At 34.7% G+C, this 22,431-nt stretch overlaps 1 protein-coding gene across 2 annotated transcripts in view; it reads left to right on the top strand.

The window, feature by feature from the left end:
• The window catches only part of HOOK1 (hook microtubule tethering protein 1), a 71,508-nt gene that overhangs the window by 18,178 nt on the left and 30,899 nt on the right, over window positions 1–22,431 (top strand). For both annotated transcript variants that reach the window (XM_070786449.1, XM_070786448.1), the window contains exons 5-11: window positions 507–639; window positions 4,110–4,177; window positions 5,367–5,429; window positions 6,134–6,217; window positions 13,133–13,299; window positions 20,653–20,793; window positions 21,892–22,093. In XM_070786449.1, the coding sequence (XP_070642550.1) occupies window positions 507–639; window positions 4,110–4,177; window positions 5,367–5,429; window positions 6,134–6,217; window positions 13,133–13,299; window positions 20,653–20,793; window positions 21,892–22,093 (858 nt within the window). The remainder of the gene's footprint in view (window positions 1–506; window positions 640–4,109; window positions 4,178–5,366; window positions 5,430–6,133; window positions 6,218–13,132; window positions 13,300–20,652; window positions 20,794–21,891; window positions 22,094–22,431) is intronic.

Raw genomic sequence — 22,431 nt, 5'->3', positions numbered from 1 at the left:
TTAAGTTGTGTCCCACTCTGCGATCCCATGGACACCATGCAGAAAAATTATAGAGCCAGCCATGATTAATCGTTTAAATCTGTTATTCATTTGTCAAAGTGTGACAGTTTATTTTGTGTTTCTCTGTTCATCAAGACTATATCAAAATATTTTGAATATTCTTTGACTTAACATAAATCTGTTTATTTTATATGGAAAGGCATAAGTTTTATCATAATAGATCAGGCCAGGGGCTTCCTAAACAATTCCTCTCTCTGACAGTGGGGTAAAATGATACTTGGTATAAAACCATGTTAGTTGCATTTGGTTGGTTCTCAAAATTTTAGGAGCTTGCTTGAACTTTGCTAACTGGTTTTAGTCAATAATTGTGGTTTTGTCATTTGTTAATTTATCTGAATCATTTCATGAACCTATTTATAGAATTTATCTTCCTTATAACAACTAAATGTAGTCAGTTCTCTGTAGCCTACATAAGTGAGTGATCTAATTTATTTTTAACACTGCAGTTTTTGGGGCAACAGATTTCTGAAGAACTTATCCCTGATTTAAACCAGATAACTGAATGTTCAGATTCTGTGGAGCTTGGGAGATTGCTCCAGCTTATTTTAGGTTGTGCTGTCAACTGTGAAAAGAAACAAGGTAAGTGAATTTCAATTATTTGAGTATATCTACTTTCTAGAAACAACCTACATTGCTTACAAGAAAGAGCATAATAATGTAGTACTGAGGGTTGGCAAAAGGCCAGAGGTTCTGAATTCAAGCACAGCTCTGCCATTAAAAAGCTATAGATCTTCAGTATAATTGTATTTCTGGATTCTGAGATTCATATTCAGTGGCTAAATAAAATGTACTTTAATTAGCTTAATTTAATCAGTGCTTAGGACTTAGTGGATATTCAATAAAAACTGTACTTATTCATTTGATAAGCTTTTTCTTTCACATACAGAACCTTATGTTGGTTCAGACTTTCATAAATGATTATGCAGCTGCTAAATTATAATCCAGGCTTCTTCAGGTGATATTCTGCTATTTTCAGAAGAATGCCTTCAATGTGTCCTCCAGAGAGCAGTCTGATGATATAAATGGAGTTGAGGACTATATTAGTATATCTGAACACAGTAATCCATATCCAGCTGAGTACAAAAAGAGTGTTTTTGGTTGAAAGTAATGAGTAAAATGATGAACTGAACAGACCAAGATCTACTTCTCTCAGGAGCTTGCATCAGTCTGGGTGATGAGATTTTTGATCCTGATATTTTTTGCATGACTTATCCAAAACTGGCTTTAGGACATCACCTTTTTAAGAGGATGTTGGGTGCTGAAGTTTGTAAAATACTTTAAGTCAGAACCTTAGAAAATATTCAGTGTTATCTAACTAATGAAGACAGCACAGAAGACAAGAAATTCAGTAAGAATTAATTCAGGAAGGAGAAAAATAAAATATATGAAATCAGCTATAGTTTATCAATAAAAAAGGGTTTGGGTATCAGAAAACTTTCATATTAGGCCATCTCTATTATTAACTGGCTGTTTTTTCTTGGGCAAGTGAGTACTTCTCTATAGGTTTTTATTTCTCATAGCTATCCTTTGCTGTGCAAAAAAATTTTTAAGTTTAACTAGGTCCTATTATTTATTTTTATTTTTACTACTCTAAGGAGGTGGATCCAAAAAGATATTGCAGCAGTTTATGTCAAAAAGTGTTCTGCCTATATTTTCCTTTGAGAGTTTTACAGTATATGGTCTTACATGTAGGTCTTTAATCCATTTAAAATTTATTTTTGTGTATGATGTTAGAGAATGTTAATTCATTCTTTTACATTTACCTATTCAGTTTTTCCAGTACCACTTATTGAAGAGACTGTCTTTTCTCCATTTTATATTCTTGCCTCCTTTGTTATAGATTAATGGACCATAGGTACATGAGTTTATCTCTGGACTTTCTATCCTGTCCCATTGATCAATACCTCTGTTTTTGTGCCATTACCAAACTGTTTGATTACTGTAGGTTTTGATTACTTTATAATCTGAGGTCAGGGAGCCTGTTTCCTCTAGCTCCATTTTTCCTCTCTCAAGATTGCTTTAGCTATTCAGGGTCTTTTGTGTTTCCATACAAATTTTAAGATATTTTTGTTCTAGAGCTGCAAAAAAATGCCATTGGTAATTTGATAGGGATTGCATTGAATCTGTAGGTTACCTTTGGGTGGTATAGTCATTTTGACAATATTGATTCTTCCAATCCAAGAACTTGGTATATCATTACATTTGTTTGTGTCAGCCTAGACTGTTGGTGGGAATATAAATTGGTACAGCCACTATAGAGAACAATATAGATGTTAAAAACTAAAAATAGATTTGATTCACTCTTGGGCATATATCTGAAGAAAACTAATTAGCAAAGATCCTTGCACCCCAATGTTGATTGCAGCACTATTTACAATAGCCAAGGCATGGAAGCAGCCTAAATGTCCATCAGTAGATAATGGTAAGGAGGATGTGGTACATATATACAATGGAAGATTACTCAGCCATAGAGAAGGAATGAAATAATGCTATTTGCAGCAACATGGATGCAATTAGAGATTGTTACTAAGTGAAGTAAGTCAGACAGAGAAAGACATATATCATATACTAATATGTGAAATCTAAAAATTGTACAAGTGAGTTTATTTATAAAACAGAAACAGATTCACAGGCTTAGCAAACAAACTTATGGTTGCCAAAGGGGAAAGGTGGGGAGGGCAGATAAACTAGGATATTGAGATTAACATATGCAAACTACCATATTCTACTCAATACTCTGTAGTAACCTATATGGGAAAAGACTATGAGAAAGACTGGATGTTATATGTGTAACTACTTTCCTGTACACCCAGAATGAACACAACATTGTAAATCAACTATATTCCAATGTAAAAAAATTAAAAAGGTAAAGGTGTGTTTGCCTTAGGGGAAAAAGAAAGAGCATAGATGATTCATGGGAAGAGGTAAAAACATTAAACTCCAGCATTAATTAGAGTTTGGAAAAAACTAATTCCAACTCTCGTACATGACTTAAGCAGTTCAAGACTTCAATGGAGGGTTTAACTGCAGATGTAAGATAGCAAGAGAATTTGAATTAGAAGTGGAGCTTAAAGATACGACTAAATCTCATGAGAAAATGTTAATAGATGAGTTGGTTCTTATGGATGAACAAAGAAAATGGTTTCTTGACATGGAATCTACTCCTGGCGAAGATGCCGTGAAGATTGCTGAAATGACAACAAAGAATTTAGAAATTACATAAACTTAGTTGATGAAGCAGTAGCAGGATTTGAGAGGATAGACTCTAGTTTTGAAAGAAGCTATACTGTGTGTAAAATGGTATCAAACAGCACTGCATGCTATAGAGAAATTGTTTGTGAAAGGAAGAGTCAGTTGATACGGCAGACTTCACTGGTGTCTTATTTTAAGAAATTGCCACAGACACCACAGCTTTCGCTAGCGCCCTCTTTGGTTTTCTTCTAGCAGCCATCAGCATCAAAATATCAATAAGATCCTCTTATTAGTAAAAGGATCAGCACTTACTAAAGTCTCAGATGATGGTTAGCATTTAGTTAGCAATAAAGCAATTTTTAATTCAGGTTTGTACATTGTCTTTTTTAGATATTTTGCTATTGTCACTTAATTGATTACAGTAGTTTGTAAATAGAACTTTTAAACTAAAAAATTCATGTGACTTACTTTATTGTGATCATTGCTTTATTGTCTGGAACTGAACTTATAATATCTCTGTGCTATATCTGTATATGTGAATTCATCCCATAATGTTGAATATTTAACAAGATGGAAGAAATTGTCATAGTTATTTTAAGATTAATTGCAATTACTTCTCGTTTTCTTCCTTATAAGAGACTTAGAGATTTTCTTTAAAACATTTATAAATATTTATATGAATATTTTCAATTATGCATATTTGTTTTCAATGGACATATTTCTTGTGGAAAAAGTATTGTACTTGCATAAAGAATTATATGTAGTGAATGAATTTTTATGTGGTTAATTGAATGGCTGAATTACTGTGGGTAAAGAGTAGAGTTTTTATCAGATCTGATTTTTTTTTTTAATCATAGAACATATTCAGAATATAATGACTTTGGAAGAATCTGTTCAACATGTGGTCATGACTGCTATTCAAGAGGTACGTTATATCATAATCACACATGTATAAAAATCCTAAACCAAATTGAATAAAACTGTTCACAAAAACTTTATGGATGTATATTTCACTACTGTATAAACGTGTCCTTTGCAGTAGGTTGATTTGTCTTTGATTGTTGTGTTGTCCCTTCATTCTTTTTCCCCAAAATTTCTTATAAGGACTTCAAGCCCAATTTTAGTACCTCTGCATTTTAAAAGTTAAATTACTATTAAGTTCCTTTAAGTAACTTCAGCTAAGCAGGATAAACAGCATCTTCCCAGATAGGAATTTTTATACCTTCTCTTTTTTCTGCCAGATAGAATAATTGTCTCTGAAATTTAAAGTGTGTGTGTGTATGTATCTTATGTGCATTTTCAGAATGTTAGAACTGTGAGCAAACACAGTGATAAGTATATTTCAGAGCCAGGTCATCTGGGTTCAATCCAGCCTGGTTATCTTAAGTTATGCCATAAAGATTCAGAATTCATTTGGCACATGTTCATTCTTAAAGTCAGACCAGAAGGCAGAGATGAAGTCAAGTGAAGAGGAGGCCTGAGGGAAAATTGAGTGAAGGGTTAGTTTTGAAGAGTCATGATTTAAAGAGAGGCAGCATATAGGACGTGAAAAATGGATATACCCTGAGTCTGCATTGCTAGTTTGAATTCAAAACACTGCTATGCATAAATATACATGTCTCGCATATGCAAAATAAATTATTTTACAGGATCTTTTTTCTCATATAATTGTAGCTCTTACATTTAAAATGGCTTCTTGGATTAGGAATTTTGCCACATAACTCATTTATAGCTGAATTTTTAAAGTGCCAACTCATGTTACAGAAGAATCATTCTTTAAAATTATTTAATGTGCTCAATTTTATGTAGAATTTGTATTATAATTTTTAGTACATTAGGATTTTAAATATATCTATTTACATATTTCAAGCACACTCTACTTTTTGTCTTCACTAATATAATGTTTGAACATTGAGTTATTTAGCTTAAGCTGCTATATATTTTTTATTTGAATAAAATAAGGGTCATCAAATTAAGGCAAGGAAAAATTAAACATAAAACACCTTACTGTTATTTTTACTGTGTAAAAGAACTTTTTGCTTGTAAAAAAAAGTGAATACTTTTACTGTGTGTGCCTCAGTTTATTGTACTTAATTTTATTATTTTCATCCTAGTTGATGAGTAAAGAAATTGTGAGCTCTCCCACAAATGATGCTGTTGGAGAATTAGAACAACAGGTGAGTATTTCAATATGTGAGGAAAATGTAACAGTGATTGAGTTCCTCTGTCAGTTACTGGGTTAACTAAAAGGTTCATTCGGGTTTTCCATACATCTTAACGGAAGGACCCAAACGAACTTTCTGGCAAACCCAGTACTGTCTTAAAGGCTTATATCGGAGAGCACATACAAGATATTTTCCTCCATGAAATTTAGATAGTTTGTTCTCTTGTAAGATCTTAAATATTATTATTCATTCCTTCTTGAATGCAGGTAGTGTTGATTTCCAGTTTTTAATGATGGTGTTTGAAGAGTCAAGTGGCATTAAACTTTCCTGATATTTGTTAATACATATGTAGCTCATGCTATATAGTTACATAATTAAATAGCAGACAATTTTAAAAATTCTGCTAAATTCTGATTTATCTAATAAGGAAATGTGATTTTTATCACAGTTGCTTTCCTTTAATACTGAACTCTACGGTTCTGTACTCAAGACTCCTTCCCCTGGGTATTTTACACAGTTGTTTTCCCTGGTGGGAAAGATACTCTCTTCCTCTGTATAACCCAACCTCGGTTGGAAGGGAAATGGTAAAAGAAGAGGCAAATGCGTTTGTTAATTTTGAAACTGTTTCCAACATCAGTATATATATGTGTTGTGATAAATACATCAGTTTGTTTCAAAATATGATTTACTAAGAATTAGGACATTTTCTGTTTCAGCTTAAAAGGGCCCTAGAAGAACTTCAGGAAGCACTAGCAGAAAAAGAAGAACTGAGGCAAAGATGCCAAGAACTAGATATGCAGGTATGGATATGAGAGTAATTTCCTCTTTGAATTAATAAGCCTTTTTAAATTAATTAATGGGTAAAGTGTTTTGGAGATTGGATTTTATTTCACGGAGGGACCATTGAAAGAGTTTGCTATAGACTTGAATATTGAAACATAAATTTGATCATTTTTCTTTTAGAGTTGAAAATTGCTGGCATAACTACTTCATTGAGAAGATCATTCAAATTGTAAAATTTCAACTGCTTAGATAGAGCTTAATTTGTTATTCTATAAAAAGGGGAAACTAAAGTATCTCCTTTATAAGGTGTGAGTATTAAGTGGAGTCCTTTATGGAAATATTTAGAAGTGCTTGACCTCCAGTAAATGCAGGTGCAAAGTTTGTTTTGCTAACATGTACATGTATATGAACACGTATGTAATTCTCAGGTTGGTATGCACATACATGTTAGCAAAATAAACTGGGAATGAGAAACAGTAGTTAAATAGTTGAAGGGGTGAATCATCAGACCAGGCTTCTTGTATTCAGAACCTGATCGTGTTACTGTTGTTGTTGTTTAGTTGCTAAGTCATGTCCAACTCTTCTGTGACCCCATTAATGGTAGCCCGCCAAGCTCATCTGTCCGTGGGATTTCCCAGGCAAGAATCCTGGAGTAGGGTGCCAATTTCCTTCTCCAGGGGATCTTCCTGACCCAGGGATTGAATCCATGTCTCCTGAGTTGCAAGTGGATTTACAGCTGAGCCACCAGGGAAGTCCTGGTCATGTTACTAGCTAGTTGTGTCTGCTTGGGCTCATTGCTTAGTTTCTCTATACTTCGTTTTTCTCTTTTGAGAAATGATGTGATAATAGTATATATTTCCCTGAGTGATATGAAGATTAAGTGAATTAATATACTTGAAGCTCTTAAAGAGGGCCAGGCACATAAGGGGTTATGTATGTGTTTGCATATATTGTTATTATTAAATGAAAGTGCAAATATGAAATTATGCAATAAGTCTTGAAAAATTGTACAAAAGGTTAAATATGCCATCCTAATATGCTACATGTTTTTCATTCAAATAATGAGCTACGTAAATAATTGACTCTGAAAAGTATGAGGACAAGGAACAAGGCTTGTGGTAGCAATACCCTTGCTTAACTATCTAAAAGTGTAGCGCTGGGTGTATTTCTAACCTTCATGAGTTTGCAAATGAGATGAGAAGTGACTTGGTCAGGGTGATTCAGATGTGCAGGGCAGTGACAACCAGCACCAGAATCCAAACCTCCTAACTTTATCATTAAATATCCCTCCTCTGTGTTTGAACAAAACTAGTGTCTCACTATGTTTTTGCCTTTCTTCATTCTTAACCACATGCACAGCATCTGAAATGTTTTATTTTCAAGTAAGATTATATCCTTCCAGAACACCTCATGTAAAGAGTAGAGGACTGACTCATTCAGGTGTTACCAGCCTTATGTAAGATCTCTGTACAGTTTTCTGAGAAATTCTTTTTTAAAAAAGAACACAAAATTCGGTTAAAACATTTCAGTATTTGTAACACATGGTGAAGAGTACATGATGATCTGATTTTTGTTGAAAAGTATAGACATCCCAAGTTTTGGCATTTTAATTCCAGTATCAAAATAGAGGCAACCCTCAACTATCTGCTACATGTGTGAAATAAATGACTACTGCATATAATCAGAACAAAAAGTAATTGATTAATTTAACAATGTGAATTTCACACAGGTGTATATGATGCATACCCTAATTTTATAAGAAAAATTATTTTTGAAAAATGTGTATTTTTAATCATATGTAACCAGACAGTAGGTTATATTACTTCATGGCAAATAGAAGGGGAAAAGATGGAAATAGTGACAGATTTCATCATCTTGGGCTCTAAAATTGCTGTGGATGATGACTGCAGCCATGAAATCAAAAGACAGTAGCTTCTTGGCAGGAAAGTTATGACAAACCTAGACAGTATGTTGAAAAGCAGAGATGTTTCTCTGCTGAGAAAAGTCCATATAATCAAGGCTATGGTCTTCCCAGCGGTCACATACAGTCTTGAGAGCTGGACCATAAAGAAGGCAGAGCACCAAAGAATTGATGCCTTCGAACTGTGGTGCTGGAGAAGACTCCTGGAAGTCCAATTAACAACAAGGAGATCAAACCAGTCAATCTTAAGGGAAATCAACCATGAATATTCATTGGAAGGACTGATGCTGAAGCTCCAGTACTTTGCTCAGCTGATGAGAATAGCTACCTCATTGGAAAAGTCCCTGATGCTGGGAAAGATTGAGGGCAGGAGAAGAGGGCATCAGAGGATGAGATGGTTGGATAACATCACTGGATTCATGGATGCATGAACTTGGATTGGACACGAACTTGGCCAGGCTTCGGGAGATGGTGAGGGACAGGGAGGCCTGGTGTGCTACAGTCCATGGTGTCACAGAGTCAGACGTGACTGGGCAACTGAACAACAATAAAACTGGAGAGTGATATTTAAATTTGGGGGGAATTTTTTTAATACCCAACCAAATGAACCAAAAAAGAAAAATAGGTGGCAAAGAAATTCGCCAGGGGCAGGTGAACAAGAAAAAGGGCTTAACCTAATAAAGTTAAATTAAAAAGCTTGGTAATCAAGGAAAGAAGCAAGCGTATTGATACTGACAGAGGTGCTGCAGAGCAGAAACCTGCTGTTCATTCTTCATTCCTTGCTCTTGCTGGGGAGTCAACAGAAATCTTGTGACTTCTCACAGTAATCTCAATCAGAAGGAAATTCACTCTTTGAGTTCTTCATTTTATTTGCACTAGATATGAGTGGAAATAATGGCCAAGAAGAAACTAAGGGCCTGACTCTGATAAGAACAAAGGGTATAGGGCCACACACTGAATTGGGGCAGCACTGATGCCCAAAGGAATTTCTCCACGGCAATGGAATGCCATTCTCACCGTCCTTGTATGAGGTACTTAAACCTCGGAAATGATAGCCTAGCTCATGTGTTATTAAAAAAGATTGCCCACTGGCTCAGCTGCTCTTCCCCGCCCCCGCAACTACTGCCTTCCCTCACCATTCACAAGGCTGTATAGAGTGGTGCAGAAAAAACAGTCCCAGCTATAACTTAAGAGGGGAAAGCATACTGGGCCATGGGGTACATTGGAGAGCATGTCCAAGAAGTCTTCAACATTGCCAAAACAAATAGGGTATCTTGACTGCCAGCAAAGCATGAACTAGATGAAAAGAATAAAAGCGTGACATCTGTGTGAACATTACAGACTAAAACCAGAAATAGATAAGTGTACGTAGAAGACGGTAGCCGAGCTTAGAGAGGGCTACCCAGGTGGCTTAGTGGTAAAGAATCTGCCTGCCAGTGCAGGAGACACGGGAGACACAGGTTTGATCCCTGGGTCAGGAAGTTCCCCTGGAGAAGGACATGGCAACCTATTCCAGTATTCTTTTTTTTTTTTTTTTAATTTTATTTTATTTTTAAACTTTACAATATTGTATTAGTTTTGCCAAATATTGAAATGAATCCTTGCGTGGAGAATCCCATGGACAGAGGAGCTTGGCAGGCTACAGTCTATAGGGTCGCAAAGAGCTGGGCATGACTGAAGCGACTTAGCACGCACGCAGTCAAGCTTAGAGAACTTTTGCTTTATGTAGTATTACAGTTTCATAAGAACACTTCAGTAGAGTAGACTAGGTGGTAGGACAGTGAAGTGAGATTTAAAAGGAAATTTCGGCTAGAAACAAATTAGTGAATAATTAACATCAAACCTCATCCTAGTTAAGCTCTCAGATTTCAGGAATAAAGGCAAAACAACTCTGTAACACAGGTAGAAAAGCTAAATCACCAACAAAGATAAGAAAATCAGGCTCCCCTGCAACTTTGATGCCAGAAAATGGAGGAGCTATATCCATAAAATGCTGAGGCAGGGAAGAGCATTAACTGAAGAAGCGTTAACTGCGTTAACTGAAGAAGAGCACAGATGCAAATTCATGAGCCCTTCTTGAAAAAAACCTGCTTGTTCGCACAGTCCAGTTAGCAAACATGTTTTAATCAGAATAAAAAAATGCAAGAACTCTGTAGTGAAAGATCTGGTGGTGAAGCATTACCCATTTAAATAAAGATCTATGTGCATTCTGTGCAAATTATGGTTACAGATTCTGGAACAACTGAAATTCTGACTCACTAAATCAGGAGGAAGCCTGATTATGTGTACTTTAAAAAGAAAAGAAAAAAACCCACATGAGAATTAGATGTAAGGTTTGAGAAACTCATGTAATCTTATAGTTTTTGTCCAGTGATTATGGGGCCTTTGGGCAAGTTAGGATGAGTTTATCAACAGCTCTTTCCTCTGCCTTACTCAACCATTAATCCTAACACTTGACAGCCATCAGTAGCTCTCTTTCACTTACTGCAGTAACAGAGGCTGGTTATTCTTGCTTACAGTATGTTAGAGAGAAACATACTCCCACCCAACATCGTGTCACATGTAGTGAGGCAGTGATCTTCAAACCTAAAGGTGTCTGAAAATTATGTGTGAAACAGGACTCCAGCTATAGAAATTTATGTTTTAAGTTTTTAATAAGCTAATATGATAAAAATATTAAATCTGAGTGACATGAGAAAAGAGCATTATTTTTTTTAGCTTTTTGAACTTTCTTTTAAGTAGCTCAGAGAGAGAAAGAGAGAGACAGAAAAACTAGAGAAACAGAAAGGGACAGAGGCAGGTACAGAGTGAGCCTAAACAAAATATCACCATGGCATCTTGTTAAAAGATACCTAGAACCACCTCTGGACATTCTAAGTCACTCATCCGGGGTGGCTCTGGAACGACTATGTGAAATACATGGTTAGAAACAGGGTTGGTTTCCCACTAGATACTGAAAACTAAGTTTGCCCTTGCTCTTCTCCCTTCTTCAGGGGATTCCTATCCAGTTTGAAGACAAGGTATTGTTTCTACTCTACCAGTCTTGTAACAGCCCCTACCCTCAAGCTAATAGAGAGATTCTTTGCTCGCACCCCCAAATAGCATAATTTCATCAAAGCACCACATTTTCTGTCCTATAATTGTTTACATTTCTTCTGTTGGGATCTCAAAGGGTGAAACCTCCATTGTTTTTTGTATCTCAATAACAGGATTGTATTACATGACAGATAATAGTCACTAAACTGCTTATATGACAAGGATGGATGCATGCATTGTATTTAGGAAGAAAAACTGTTTCCTCTTTGTCTGGCAGTGGTTTTTTAGATTTTGTGTTACTCATTTGGAGGACAGTGTTTGTAACTTGCCTACACTGTATTTAAGACTATATAATATAACTTGATTTTTTAAAAAAGATTATTTATTTTTGGCTACTCTAGGTCTTTGTTGCTGTGCATGGGCTTTCGCTTGTTCTGGTGATCAAGAGCTACTTTTTGTTGCAGTGAGAGGGCTTCTCATTGTGGTAGCTTCTCTTGTTGTGGAGCACAGGCTCAGTAATTGTGGTTCTTGGGCTTAGGTGCCCCGTGGCATGTGGAATCTTCCTGCATGAGGAATCAAACCCATGATCCCTGCATTCACAGGTGATTCTTAACCACCAGACCACCAGGGAAGTCCCTATAACTTGATTTTAATTTGCTGTTAGTAGCTCAGTGTATCAATATGTAGTCCCATTCACATAACTAGACTGCATTGATTACACCTTTTGAAACTATAAATAGCAAACTTGTGCAGTAATATGTTGTGAAAGTGAAAGTCGCTCAGTCGTGTCTGACTCTTTGTGACCCCATGGACTGACTATACGTCCATGGAATTCTCCAGGCCAGAATACTGGAGTGGGTAGCCGTTCTCTTCTCCAGGGGATCTTCCCAATGCAGGGATCGAACCAAGGTCTCCCTCATTGCAGGCAGATTCTTTACCAGCTGAGCCACTAGGGAAGCCCAATAACTTACAATGTATTGTAAGTTATGATAAGTCAGCCTTTTTCAAACTAATCTTAGTAAAATCCCATGTAGATGTCTGGTCTTATAAAGAAAGAAAGGAAAGAAAGATAGCGCTAAGTCATGTCCAACTCTTGGGATCCCACAAACTGTAGCCCACCAGGCTCCTCTGTCTATGGAATTCTCCAGGCAAGAATACTGGAGTGGGTTGCTATTTCCTTCTCCAGGGGATCTTCCTGACCCAGGAATTGAACCCAGGTCTCCCACATTGCAGGCAGATGCTTTACTGACTGAGTTACTCAGGAAGCATGTCTTATAAAAGGTTGCAGCCTTATCTCTAAATGTTTAAAGATATTTTTAAATGAAAAAGAAGTAGAACTAAGGGAGCAAATAATGCTTGTTAACACAAATATGTAAGTAGAATTAAAAATGTATCAAGTGCTGGTATTTATGTCATTCTAAAGTTATATGTTTATATCCATTAAATCTTAAGCAAATAGTTTCAGTGTGCAATTGGGTTCAGTTTTTTGCTGCTGATTCACTAACCAAATAATGTGGTTATCCCCTGAAGATACATGTGAATCTGATAATTTTCTACTATGAACCTAAAATGGTAATTTTGTGCATATTTGTTTGTACCTCAGTTTACTAGGTAACAGCATCCTGAAAATACATTTATACCTAAAGGGGAAACAAATTATTTTTTTGAAGTACATAGGTGCATAAAATTTTTAGAGACTTAGAAACAGTTTCTTCTCTGACCTAAAGCAAGCATGAAGTTTGGAAGATATTCTGCTTTATATGTATTAACTCTCTTTTCTCTCTATTAATAAAATTAATTTTATTTCTTCTGATCCAAACCTAGACCCAGAATTCCAGAGCTAGAAGGATCTTTAAGAATTTATCTAGTCTGATTGACTAGGCTAGTTAATGGCTTGGTCAGATTTAGAATCTAGAATTCCACTCTAAACTCGTTATTTGCTACTGATGCTTATGTTTGTGTTTTTGTTTTTTAGGTGACAGCGCTTCAAGATGAAAAGAATTCACTAGTTTCTGAGAACGAGATGATGAATGAAAAACTTGACCAGTTGGATGGATCTTTTGATGATCCAAATACAATGGTTGCAAAAAAATATTTTCATGCACAGTTGCAACTAGAACAATTACAGGAAGAAAACTTCAGGTAGCATTTTTAGTAGAAATCATTCTATACAGTTTTATTAAACCAGTAGCTAAAAATCATAATAGCAACAACTGATGATTAAGCATTACAACACATGTTTAGAATACTAAGTGGATGAAAATACTGTCTAGTATAAGTGGTTCCTGTCCTCGTAGGGCTAACAATCCAGTTAAGAAAGTGGGATACATATATAAAAAGCAAAACAATTCAAAATAATGTGTGATGAGGGCCAAACAAAAGCCATAGGCAAGTCCACGAGGAATTAAAAGAATGATTGCTAAAGCCTGGGGAGAAGAGAAATTTTTGCATAGAAGAGGGAACTTGATAATTGGAAGAAATATATAAGTCTCACACTAAAAGGATGCTTTTCATATCAACTTTTATATTTCTTCCTTTGGAAAAAAAAAGTGTACATCTAACCTTTGATAAACATTATCTTTTTGTGTGCTTACCCCTGAGCCCTGCAATGTAAGGCCCTGATAAATAGGTGCTCCAGTTGTACTGTATGTGTTTTTTTGTTACTTTATTTTGGTATGATTTCAAACTTACTGAAAAAAGTTGCAAGAATAGGATAGGGAGCTTCTGTATATTTCTCATTCAGATTCAACATTTGTTTTACAGTTCTATTCATTTGCTTTAGCAGTCTCTTTACATAGTCACACGTGTATATATGTTTTGTTTTTTGAACCATTTGAGAATAAACTGGAGGCATACTGCTTTACCCCTATGTACTTCAGTGTGTATTTCCTAAGAACAAAGATATTCTCTTACAAACCGCAGCATAGTTATCAAAATTAGTGAATTGGTATTTGAAACAAATCATTATCTAATCTATAAATCATATGCAAATTCTATCAGCTATCTCAGTATCCTTAAAACTTAAGTTTTTTCTTGTTTCAGAATCTAATCCAGGATCGTGCTTTGCATTTAGAAATTGATTCTTACTCAACGGACTATAATTCCATTACTATCGTCATTTATTTTTATGTTTAAATTGTCCCAGATTTGACCACTGAGAAGCCTTTCTATTAGCCATGTGTCTTTACAATATGTTGCTATCCTTTTTAGAGTATTTTCTTCTTTCTGGCACAACAAAATGTTCCAGACTCTAATTGTTCTTCCTCCACTCTAGATCAACCATTTCTCCAAAAGTCCTGATTCCTTTTAGTGGAGAATATTATTCTCCACTAAAAAGAGAGATCTATGGTCTAGATGAATTTTTCTGTCTAGATTTATTCTCCGCTAAAAACAAAGGTCTATGGTCTCAGTTCAGTTCAGTCGCTCAGCCGTGTCTGATTCTTTGTGATCCCACCAACTGCAGCACGCCAGGCTTCCCTGTCCATAACCAACTCCCGGAGCTCACTCAAACTCATGTCCATCAAGTCAGTGATGCTATCCAACCATCTCATCCTCTGTCATCCCCCTCTCCTCCTGCCTTCAGTCTTTTCCAGTGAGTCAGTTCTTCACATCATGTGGCCAAAGTATTGGAGTTTTAGGTTTAGCATTAGTCCTTCCAGTGAATATTCAGGGCAGATATCTTTTAGGATGGACTGGTTGTATCTCCTTGCAGTCCAAGGAACTCTCAAGAGTCTTCTCCAACACCACTGTTCAAAACCATCAATTCTTCAGCACTCGGCTTTCTTTATAGTCCAACTCTCACATCCATACATGACTACTGGAAAAACCATAGCTTTGACTAGATGGACCTTTGTTGGCAAAGTAATGTCTCTGCTTTTTAATATGCTGTCTAAGTTGATCATGGCTTTTCTTCCAAGGATGATCTAGATGAGTCTTTCTGTCATTGCTTCTGGGCCACCTTGGTGTACAGAGCTAGGAAAGTCACTTGTACAGGTTCATACCAGTCCATGTTTGCACACATATGTCTATGCATGTATCTATCTATTTTCATAGTGAACAGTGAATTCGTATTATCATCTTCCATTTCAGTCCAGTGACTTCAGGGTGCATTCTGATTTTCTGCATTTTCATATTGTAACTCCCTTCTCCAACATTGAGAAACCTGACTGCCATTTTCCTCAGCAGATTTATTCATCTACTCAATCCCAAAACACATTTGAAGTAAGAATTGCTAATTCATGCCTTCTATAAAAAGGTAACGCTACAGTGCAAACTAATGCTACACTTCAGTATGTTTACAGTTCTTTTTTCAAGATAACGTTTACATACCGTGAGTTGAGTGAATTGCACTGTTTGGCATCTTTTACTAAAAGCATACATTTGTGTAACTCACATCTTTATCATTTGATAAATCATTTCTGTCACTACAGAAAGTTCCCCTATGTCCCTTCCCAGATAACCCCTATGTCCCAGAGACTCTTCCGATTATTTTCCAGTATAGAATGTTTTCTCTGATCTAGAACTTATTAGAAATTGTAATATGAATTCTTTGGTGACTGGCTTCTTTTGCTCAGCATATTTGTGAAATCTACCAATGTTGCTGAATATATCAGTTCATTTTTTTTTTTTATTGCTGAGTAGTATTCTGCTAAATGGAATTATTGCACATTGTAACACATTTTACTTATTCATTTTCCTTTAGATGGACATTTGAGTTTCCAGATTTTGGCTAATATAAATAAAATGTATATGAACATGGGAATATAAAACTTTTGTGAACATATTTATTCATTTCTCATTGGCAATTATATAGAGTGGCATTGCTGAGTCACACATTTTGTTTGTGTTACATTTAAAAGACACCAGTAGACCATTTCCCAAAGTGGTCATATTGTTTTACATCCCCACCAGCAGTGCTTGCTGCTGGTTGCTCTAGTTACTCTGCCTATATAACGTAAGTTGGCCTTATCAGTCTTCTTCATTTTAGTTATTCCAGGGAATGGGTTAAGAGTGTTGAATTGTGGCTTTAATATGCATTTTCCTGATAACTAATGATAATGGTGGTAAGCACCTTTTCATGTGCTTTTTTGCACTATATTTTACTATATGAATTGTCTCTCTACACTGTTAGCCTATTTTTAAATTGGGTTGTTTGTCTTTATTACTGAGTTGTAAGAGTTTAAAAAATATATATTCTGGTTATAGAATCTCTGTCAGATATGCATGTAATAATATTTCATCTTTTCTGTAGCCTGCCACTTCATTTTCAAATGTTATCTATCAGGAATTAAAGTTCTTAGATGAAGTCTGATTTATCAGTATTTTTTAGATTAGTGCTTTTTATGTACTGTCCAAGAAATCTGTCTACTCCCTAGTCATGAAAATACTCTAGTATTTCCTTCTAGAACCTTTATAGTTTTATTTTTCACAGTTAGGTCTGTGATCCATCTTGAATTGACTTTTTTGAAAATAGTGTGATATGTGGCTGTCAGACTTTACTTTTATTTCCCTTATGTGTATCCAGTTGTTCCAGTATCATCAGGTGAAAAGATTTTTATTTTACTCCATCAAATTGCTTTGGCGCCTTTGTGAAAAATGATATAGCTATAAAATTTGGGTGATTTTCTGTATTCAGTTCCTTCCTACTGATGAATTTGTCTGTCTTTAGCCCGTAAGACTTGATCTTGACTACTATAGCTCTAGAGTAAGTCATTTAAAATCAGGTAGTGTGAATGTTCCAACTCTTTCTTCTCAAAATATGTTGTTGACTCTTCTGTCTTTTTGCTTTTTTGGTCAGTTTCTCTTAAAAACCTTTTGTGATTGTGTCTTCAAGTTGTATATGATTGATTCCTTAACCATATTGAGAATTTCTGTTTTATGAATTTAGTGTCTTTGTCTGTTTGTCTTTAATTTCTCTAGCAGTGTTGTATTGTTTCCAGCATAGTGTTGTGTGTGTCTTCTGTTCATTTCATTCTCAAATATTTAATTTTTTGCTATTACAAACACAGTTACAAAAATTATTCTGAAAAGTTGCTGCTAATATATAGATACACAGTTGGTTTTTGTATGTTGAAACTTTTATATCTTGAATCTTAATGTCTTGCATTTGAAAACTTGTATGTTTTGCAGAGTTTCCCCTTTTTTTTGTTCAAACAACTTTATTTATTTACTTTTTTATTTTTTGGCCACACTGCTCAGCATGCAGGATCTTGATTCTCTGACCAGGGTCCAGTCCCGTGCTCCTGCAGTGGAAGTGCAAAGTCTTAACCGCTGGACCACCAGGGAAGCCCTGCAAAGTTTTTTAATTCACTTACTGATTCTAGTAGTTTGTTTTGGTAAAAAAAATCCTAAGGAATCTGCAGTCATCTATTAATAGACCTTTACCTCTTCCTTTTGTTATTTCTGCCTGGTCTTTATTTTCCTTGCTTTGAACAGGCGCAAACATCTTGCTATGTTCTGAGTCTTGGGGAGTAAACGTCCAATTAAGTACTGTCAAGAATGAAGCTAGCTAGTAGTGTTTTTATATTTATTTGTTTATTTCTGGCTGTGCTGGGTCTTTGCTATTGTGTGGGCTTTCTCTAGTTGTGGAGAGTCGGCAGTACTCTCTAGTTGTGGTAGTTGTGAAGAGTGGTGGATACGCTCTAGTTGTGTGCCAGCTTCTCATTGCAGTGTCTTGTTTTGGAGCACGGGATCTAGGCACACAGATCGGTAGTTGCAGCACGTGGTCTCTAGAGCACAGGGCCAACAGTCATGGCACATGGGCTTAGTTACTCTGCTGCATGTAGAATCTTCCTGGACTGGGAATCAAACTTGTGTCTCCTGCATTGGCAGGCAGATTCTTTACCACTGAGCCACCAGGGAAACCTGCTGTGGAGTTTTTAAATGGGCTTTTTATCAGATTGAAAGAGTTCTCCTTTATTTCTGCCTTGCTAAGAGTTTTTATCACTGATGAGTGTTGATTTTTGTCTTAGGACTTCTATGCATCTTGAAAAAAGATGGTTTGGTTTTTCTTTTTTATTCTTTTAATACAATTAATTTTTGACTGTTAAAAAAATTTGTATTCCAGAGAAAAACCACCTTGGTCATATTTTCTTATGTTATGCACATATGACTCGATTTGATTGGTTGATATTTTGAAAGTATTTTTGTGTCTTGTCTTTATAATAGATACTGGTCTATAACTTTTTTCTCTTGTAATGTCTTTCAGGTTTTGTTCTGCTAGTCTCATAGAATAATTGGGAAATACTCTCTCCTCCTCTATTTTCTGAAAGAGTTTATGTAAGAATGACATTATTTCTTCCTTCAATATTTGATAGAATTAATCAGTAAAACAATTGGATCTGTGGTTTTCTTTGTGAAAGGGCTTTTAATGACACATGTAATTTATTTAATGGTTCATAGGCTTTTTAGATTTTGTTTCATATTATGTCAGTTTCCTAAATTGTTTTTTTCAAGGTATATATTTATTTGATTTAAGTTGTTTAATTTATTGGCATGAAGTTTTTCATAATATTCTATTTATGGTCCCTTTAATGATTACAGGAGCTGTAATGGTGTTTCCTTTTTCTTTCTTGATGTTGGTAATTTGTGTTTTCTTTCATTTTTCTTGGTCACCCTTACTTGAGGTTCATCAGTTTTATTAATCTTACACCCTTTATTAATCGAACAGCCTTTATTAGTTTCCCATAGTGTGAGTTTTAGATCTCTGTTCTTTATTCCTTTCCTTTTACTTACTTTGGATTTGATTTGCTCTTCTTTTTCTAGCCTCCTAAAGTTAGATGATTGATTTTAAGCATTTCTTTATTTCTATTATAAGCCTTTAAAACTGTAAATTTCTCTTTAAGCACTGGTTTAGCTGTGTCCCTAAAATTTGATTGATTGTGTTTCTGTTATTATTCAGTTCAAAATATTTTCTAATTTCCTCTCTGATTTCTTCTCTGACTCAGGAATCATTTAGAAATGTATTTTTAAATTTGCAAATATTTAAGGCTTTTCTCCAAACTTCTCATTGTGACTGATTCCTAATTTAATTTCCTCGTGGTTAAAGAATATAGTCCGTAAGACTTCATTCTTTTTAATATTTATGATACCTATTGATCATCACATTTTATTGCAGTGAATATTCCATGTGTACTTGCAAAGGATGTGTATTCTGTAATTTTTTTACTGACATGTTTCACAAATATTTATTATATCAAGCTGATTAGTAAGGTTATTCAGATTTCTTCTGTATTTGACATTTTTGGTTAGTTCTTTCATTTATTGGGAGACTGATGTTAACATTCTTGACAATAATTATGGATTTGTAGATCTCTGATTCTGTCAGTTTTTGCTTCATCTGTTTTAAAATTTTGTTTTTAGTTACATATAATTTTTTGATATGTCTTTCTGATGGCTTGACCCTGTTATAATTGTGAAATATCTATACCTTTGGTAATACTTTTTGTATTAAACCATTTTTTTGATGTTAAGATAAATACCCCAGTTTTCTTTGCTTATTATTTACATGATACTTATTTTCATCTTTTTACTTTTAACCTATTGTGTTTTGATATTTAAAATGTTTCTCATAACTAGTATATATTTGAGCCTTGCTTTTTTATCCATCTGATAGTCTCTGCCTTTTTAATTGGTGTGTTTAGTCCTTTTGCCCTTTTCATAATTTTTGATATGGTTGTGCTTAGGGTCTATCAGTTTGCTATTTTTCATTTGTCATATATGTTCTTGTGTTTATTTTTCTTTTCTGCATTATTGTCAGCTGATCAAGTAATTTTTAAATATTTTTATCACTATATAGTCATTTTAGTTTTTGTTGTTCCTTTTGGGTTCAAAGTATTTATTTTTTATCACAGTCTATACTTAGAGTTCATATTTTACCACTTTGTGTGCTATGTACATTTTTGGGTAACTTTATATGGTTTCTCTTTTTGTTTTGAAATTAAAATTCCTATTTGAACTAGAGAACCAGACTCAGTGTTTCAGAGTGATAATGAAAATTCAGAACATTACTGGCTTATCAGTTCTTACAAGTAACCACACTAATGCAAGATGTTAATAATAAGGGAAACTGGGGAATGAGACAACCATGAGAGAATATACAGGAACTTTGTACTTTCTGTTCAGTTTTTCTGGGGGAAAAAAAAAAAAGTCTATTAATTTTTTTAAGTAAAAAAAAATCATTTGACCATAAATGTTAAGAGTTTACTTTTGGACTTCTAATTGTCATTGATCCATATGTCTAGCTTTATGGTAGGATGACACTATCATGATTACTGTAGCTTTGTAGTAACTTTTAAAATTGGAAAGTATGAGTTCTCCAACTTTTTTTAAGCTATTGTTTTAAAACTAAGGACTAGAAAGTAGCTTATTCCTTTAGTTTTTCTTTTTTTGAATGTGGAATCAAACATTTTAGAAGTTAGTTTTGCTAAGCTCATATCTCAGTGAAAAAACAAATAATGGAAATTACATTATAAATACTTGTTTTCTTTATGCAAGGCTTGAAGCTGCAAAAGATGATTACCGTGTTCACTGTGAAGAACTTGAAAAGCAATTAATTGAATTTCAACATAGGAATGATGAATTGACTAGTCTTGCTGAGGAAACAAGAGCCCTGAAAGATGAAATAGATGTTCTTAGGTATGGCATGTCTAAATATAATTATGTCACTTCTCATTTTGGTATTCTATATTTTAATTAAGGAATCTTACAGTTATACCTGTGTATCAAGTATTGATCAGTTTTTATCCAAGTTCCTAGTCTTTACTTCTTTTATGTTAGTTGATAGTTATGTGAAGTTTTAGGATAATATTTGATTCGTGTTAGGACAGATTTTCATATTGGAACCATAAACCTTTTTCTTATTTCTGATTAAAGAAGACGATACCTTTTTCTTAAAAATTTGTAAGCTGTTATTTTTAGATACATTTGACTTGACCTTCTTGTACTTACTAGTACATCTTGTGAAATTTTTGTGTAAGAAATGTATTCTCACAAACCGTATTTTGACATTTGATAAAATATAGATAAGAATCCTAGCATTTATTTCAAGATTATCCCAGGTTCTCTTATTGTCTTTGACAGTACAAAGTTTATAATGAGCTTTGCCTATGAAATGTTAAGCAAAGAATCTGTTTAAATGATTTTTTATGTTAATTTTTCTTAATTAACCATTTCTTACACAGTTTTTAATGTTCATTTAAAACAAAATCTTTATAAGCATTAATTTTAACCTTCATGTGATATTGAAGTGATTCTGTTTATTTATTTTTTCTCCATCCCATTTGTCAGGTGTGCACAACTCTAAAGGGAAGTGCTTTGCCAAACAAATTATAAATTAGGTCAACTTACTGAGTATATCAAATACTTACAACAAACTACATTAGATTTATGCACAGAGCACAACTGGCCTGTGAGCTAAAATGCAGCTTGGAATTTTTCAGCTGTATTTACAAAACCATTCTTTTTTTTATACATTGTTGAGATATATAGAATAGTTCAATAATACAGTGTGTCAAATTTTGAGCATTTTATTTTGATGACTTTATAACAGAAGGGTTGAACTTTTTGAGCCCGTTTCCAGATTTCTCACAAAGTTAATGATTTCTTGTCTCTGTCCCTCTCATTTTTTTTGACCAGTTGATAGTTCATTTGGAAGACTCATTTTACAGCCAGAATAACACTGTTATGTGCATTTACTTGTTTTTACATAGTAATGTTTAATCTTTGTTATTATAGGGCTACCTCTGATAAAGCAAATAAACTGGAGTCTACAGTTGAGATATATCGTCAGAAGCTACAAGATCTGAATGACCTTCGCAAGCAAGTGAAAACTTTACAGGAAACAAACATGATGTACATGCATAATACAGTCAGCTTAGAAGAGGAATTAAAGAAGGCAAATGCTGCACGCACACAATTAGAAACATACAAGAGACAGGTAAGAAAATACCTAAATTTTTTTAATCAATAAAATTGAAAGAGTATAACTTTTCACTCCTTAAGAAGGATGTAGCAGTGAATAAACACTGTGCTGTGCTGTGCTTCGTTACTCAGTTGTGTCTGACTCGGCAATCCCATGGACTGTGTAGCTTGCCAGGCTCCTCTGTCTATTGGGATTCTCCAGGCAAGAGTACTGGAGTGGGTTGCTATGCCCTCCTCCAGGGGATCTTCCCAACCCAGTAATAGAACCCACGTCTCACACATTGCAGGTGGATTATTTACCATCTGAGCCACCAGGGAAGCCCCAAAATACTGGAGTGGGTAGTCTGTTCCTTC

Source organism: Bos indicus, chromosome 3, assembly GCF_029378745.1.
Source record: "Bos indicus isolate NIAB-ARS_2022 breed Sahiwal x Tharparkar chromosome 3, NIAB-ARS_B.indTharparkar_mat_pri_1.0, whole genome shotgun sequence".
Classification (NCBI taxonomy): domain Eukaryota; kingdom Metazoa; phylum Chordata; class Mammalia; order Artiodactyla; family Bovidae; genus Bos; species Bos indicus.
This window is presented reverse-complemented; position numbering and strand designations above follow the sequence as displayed.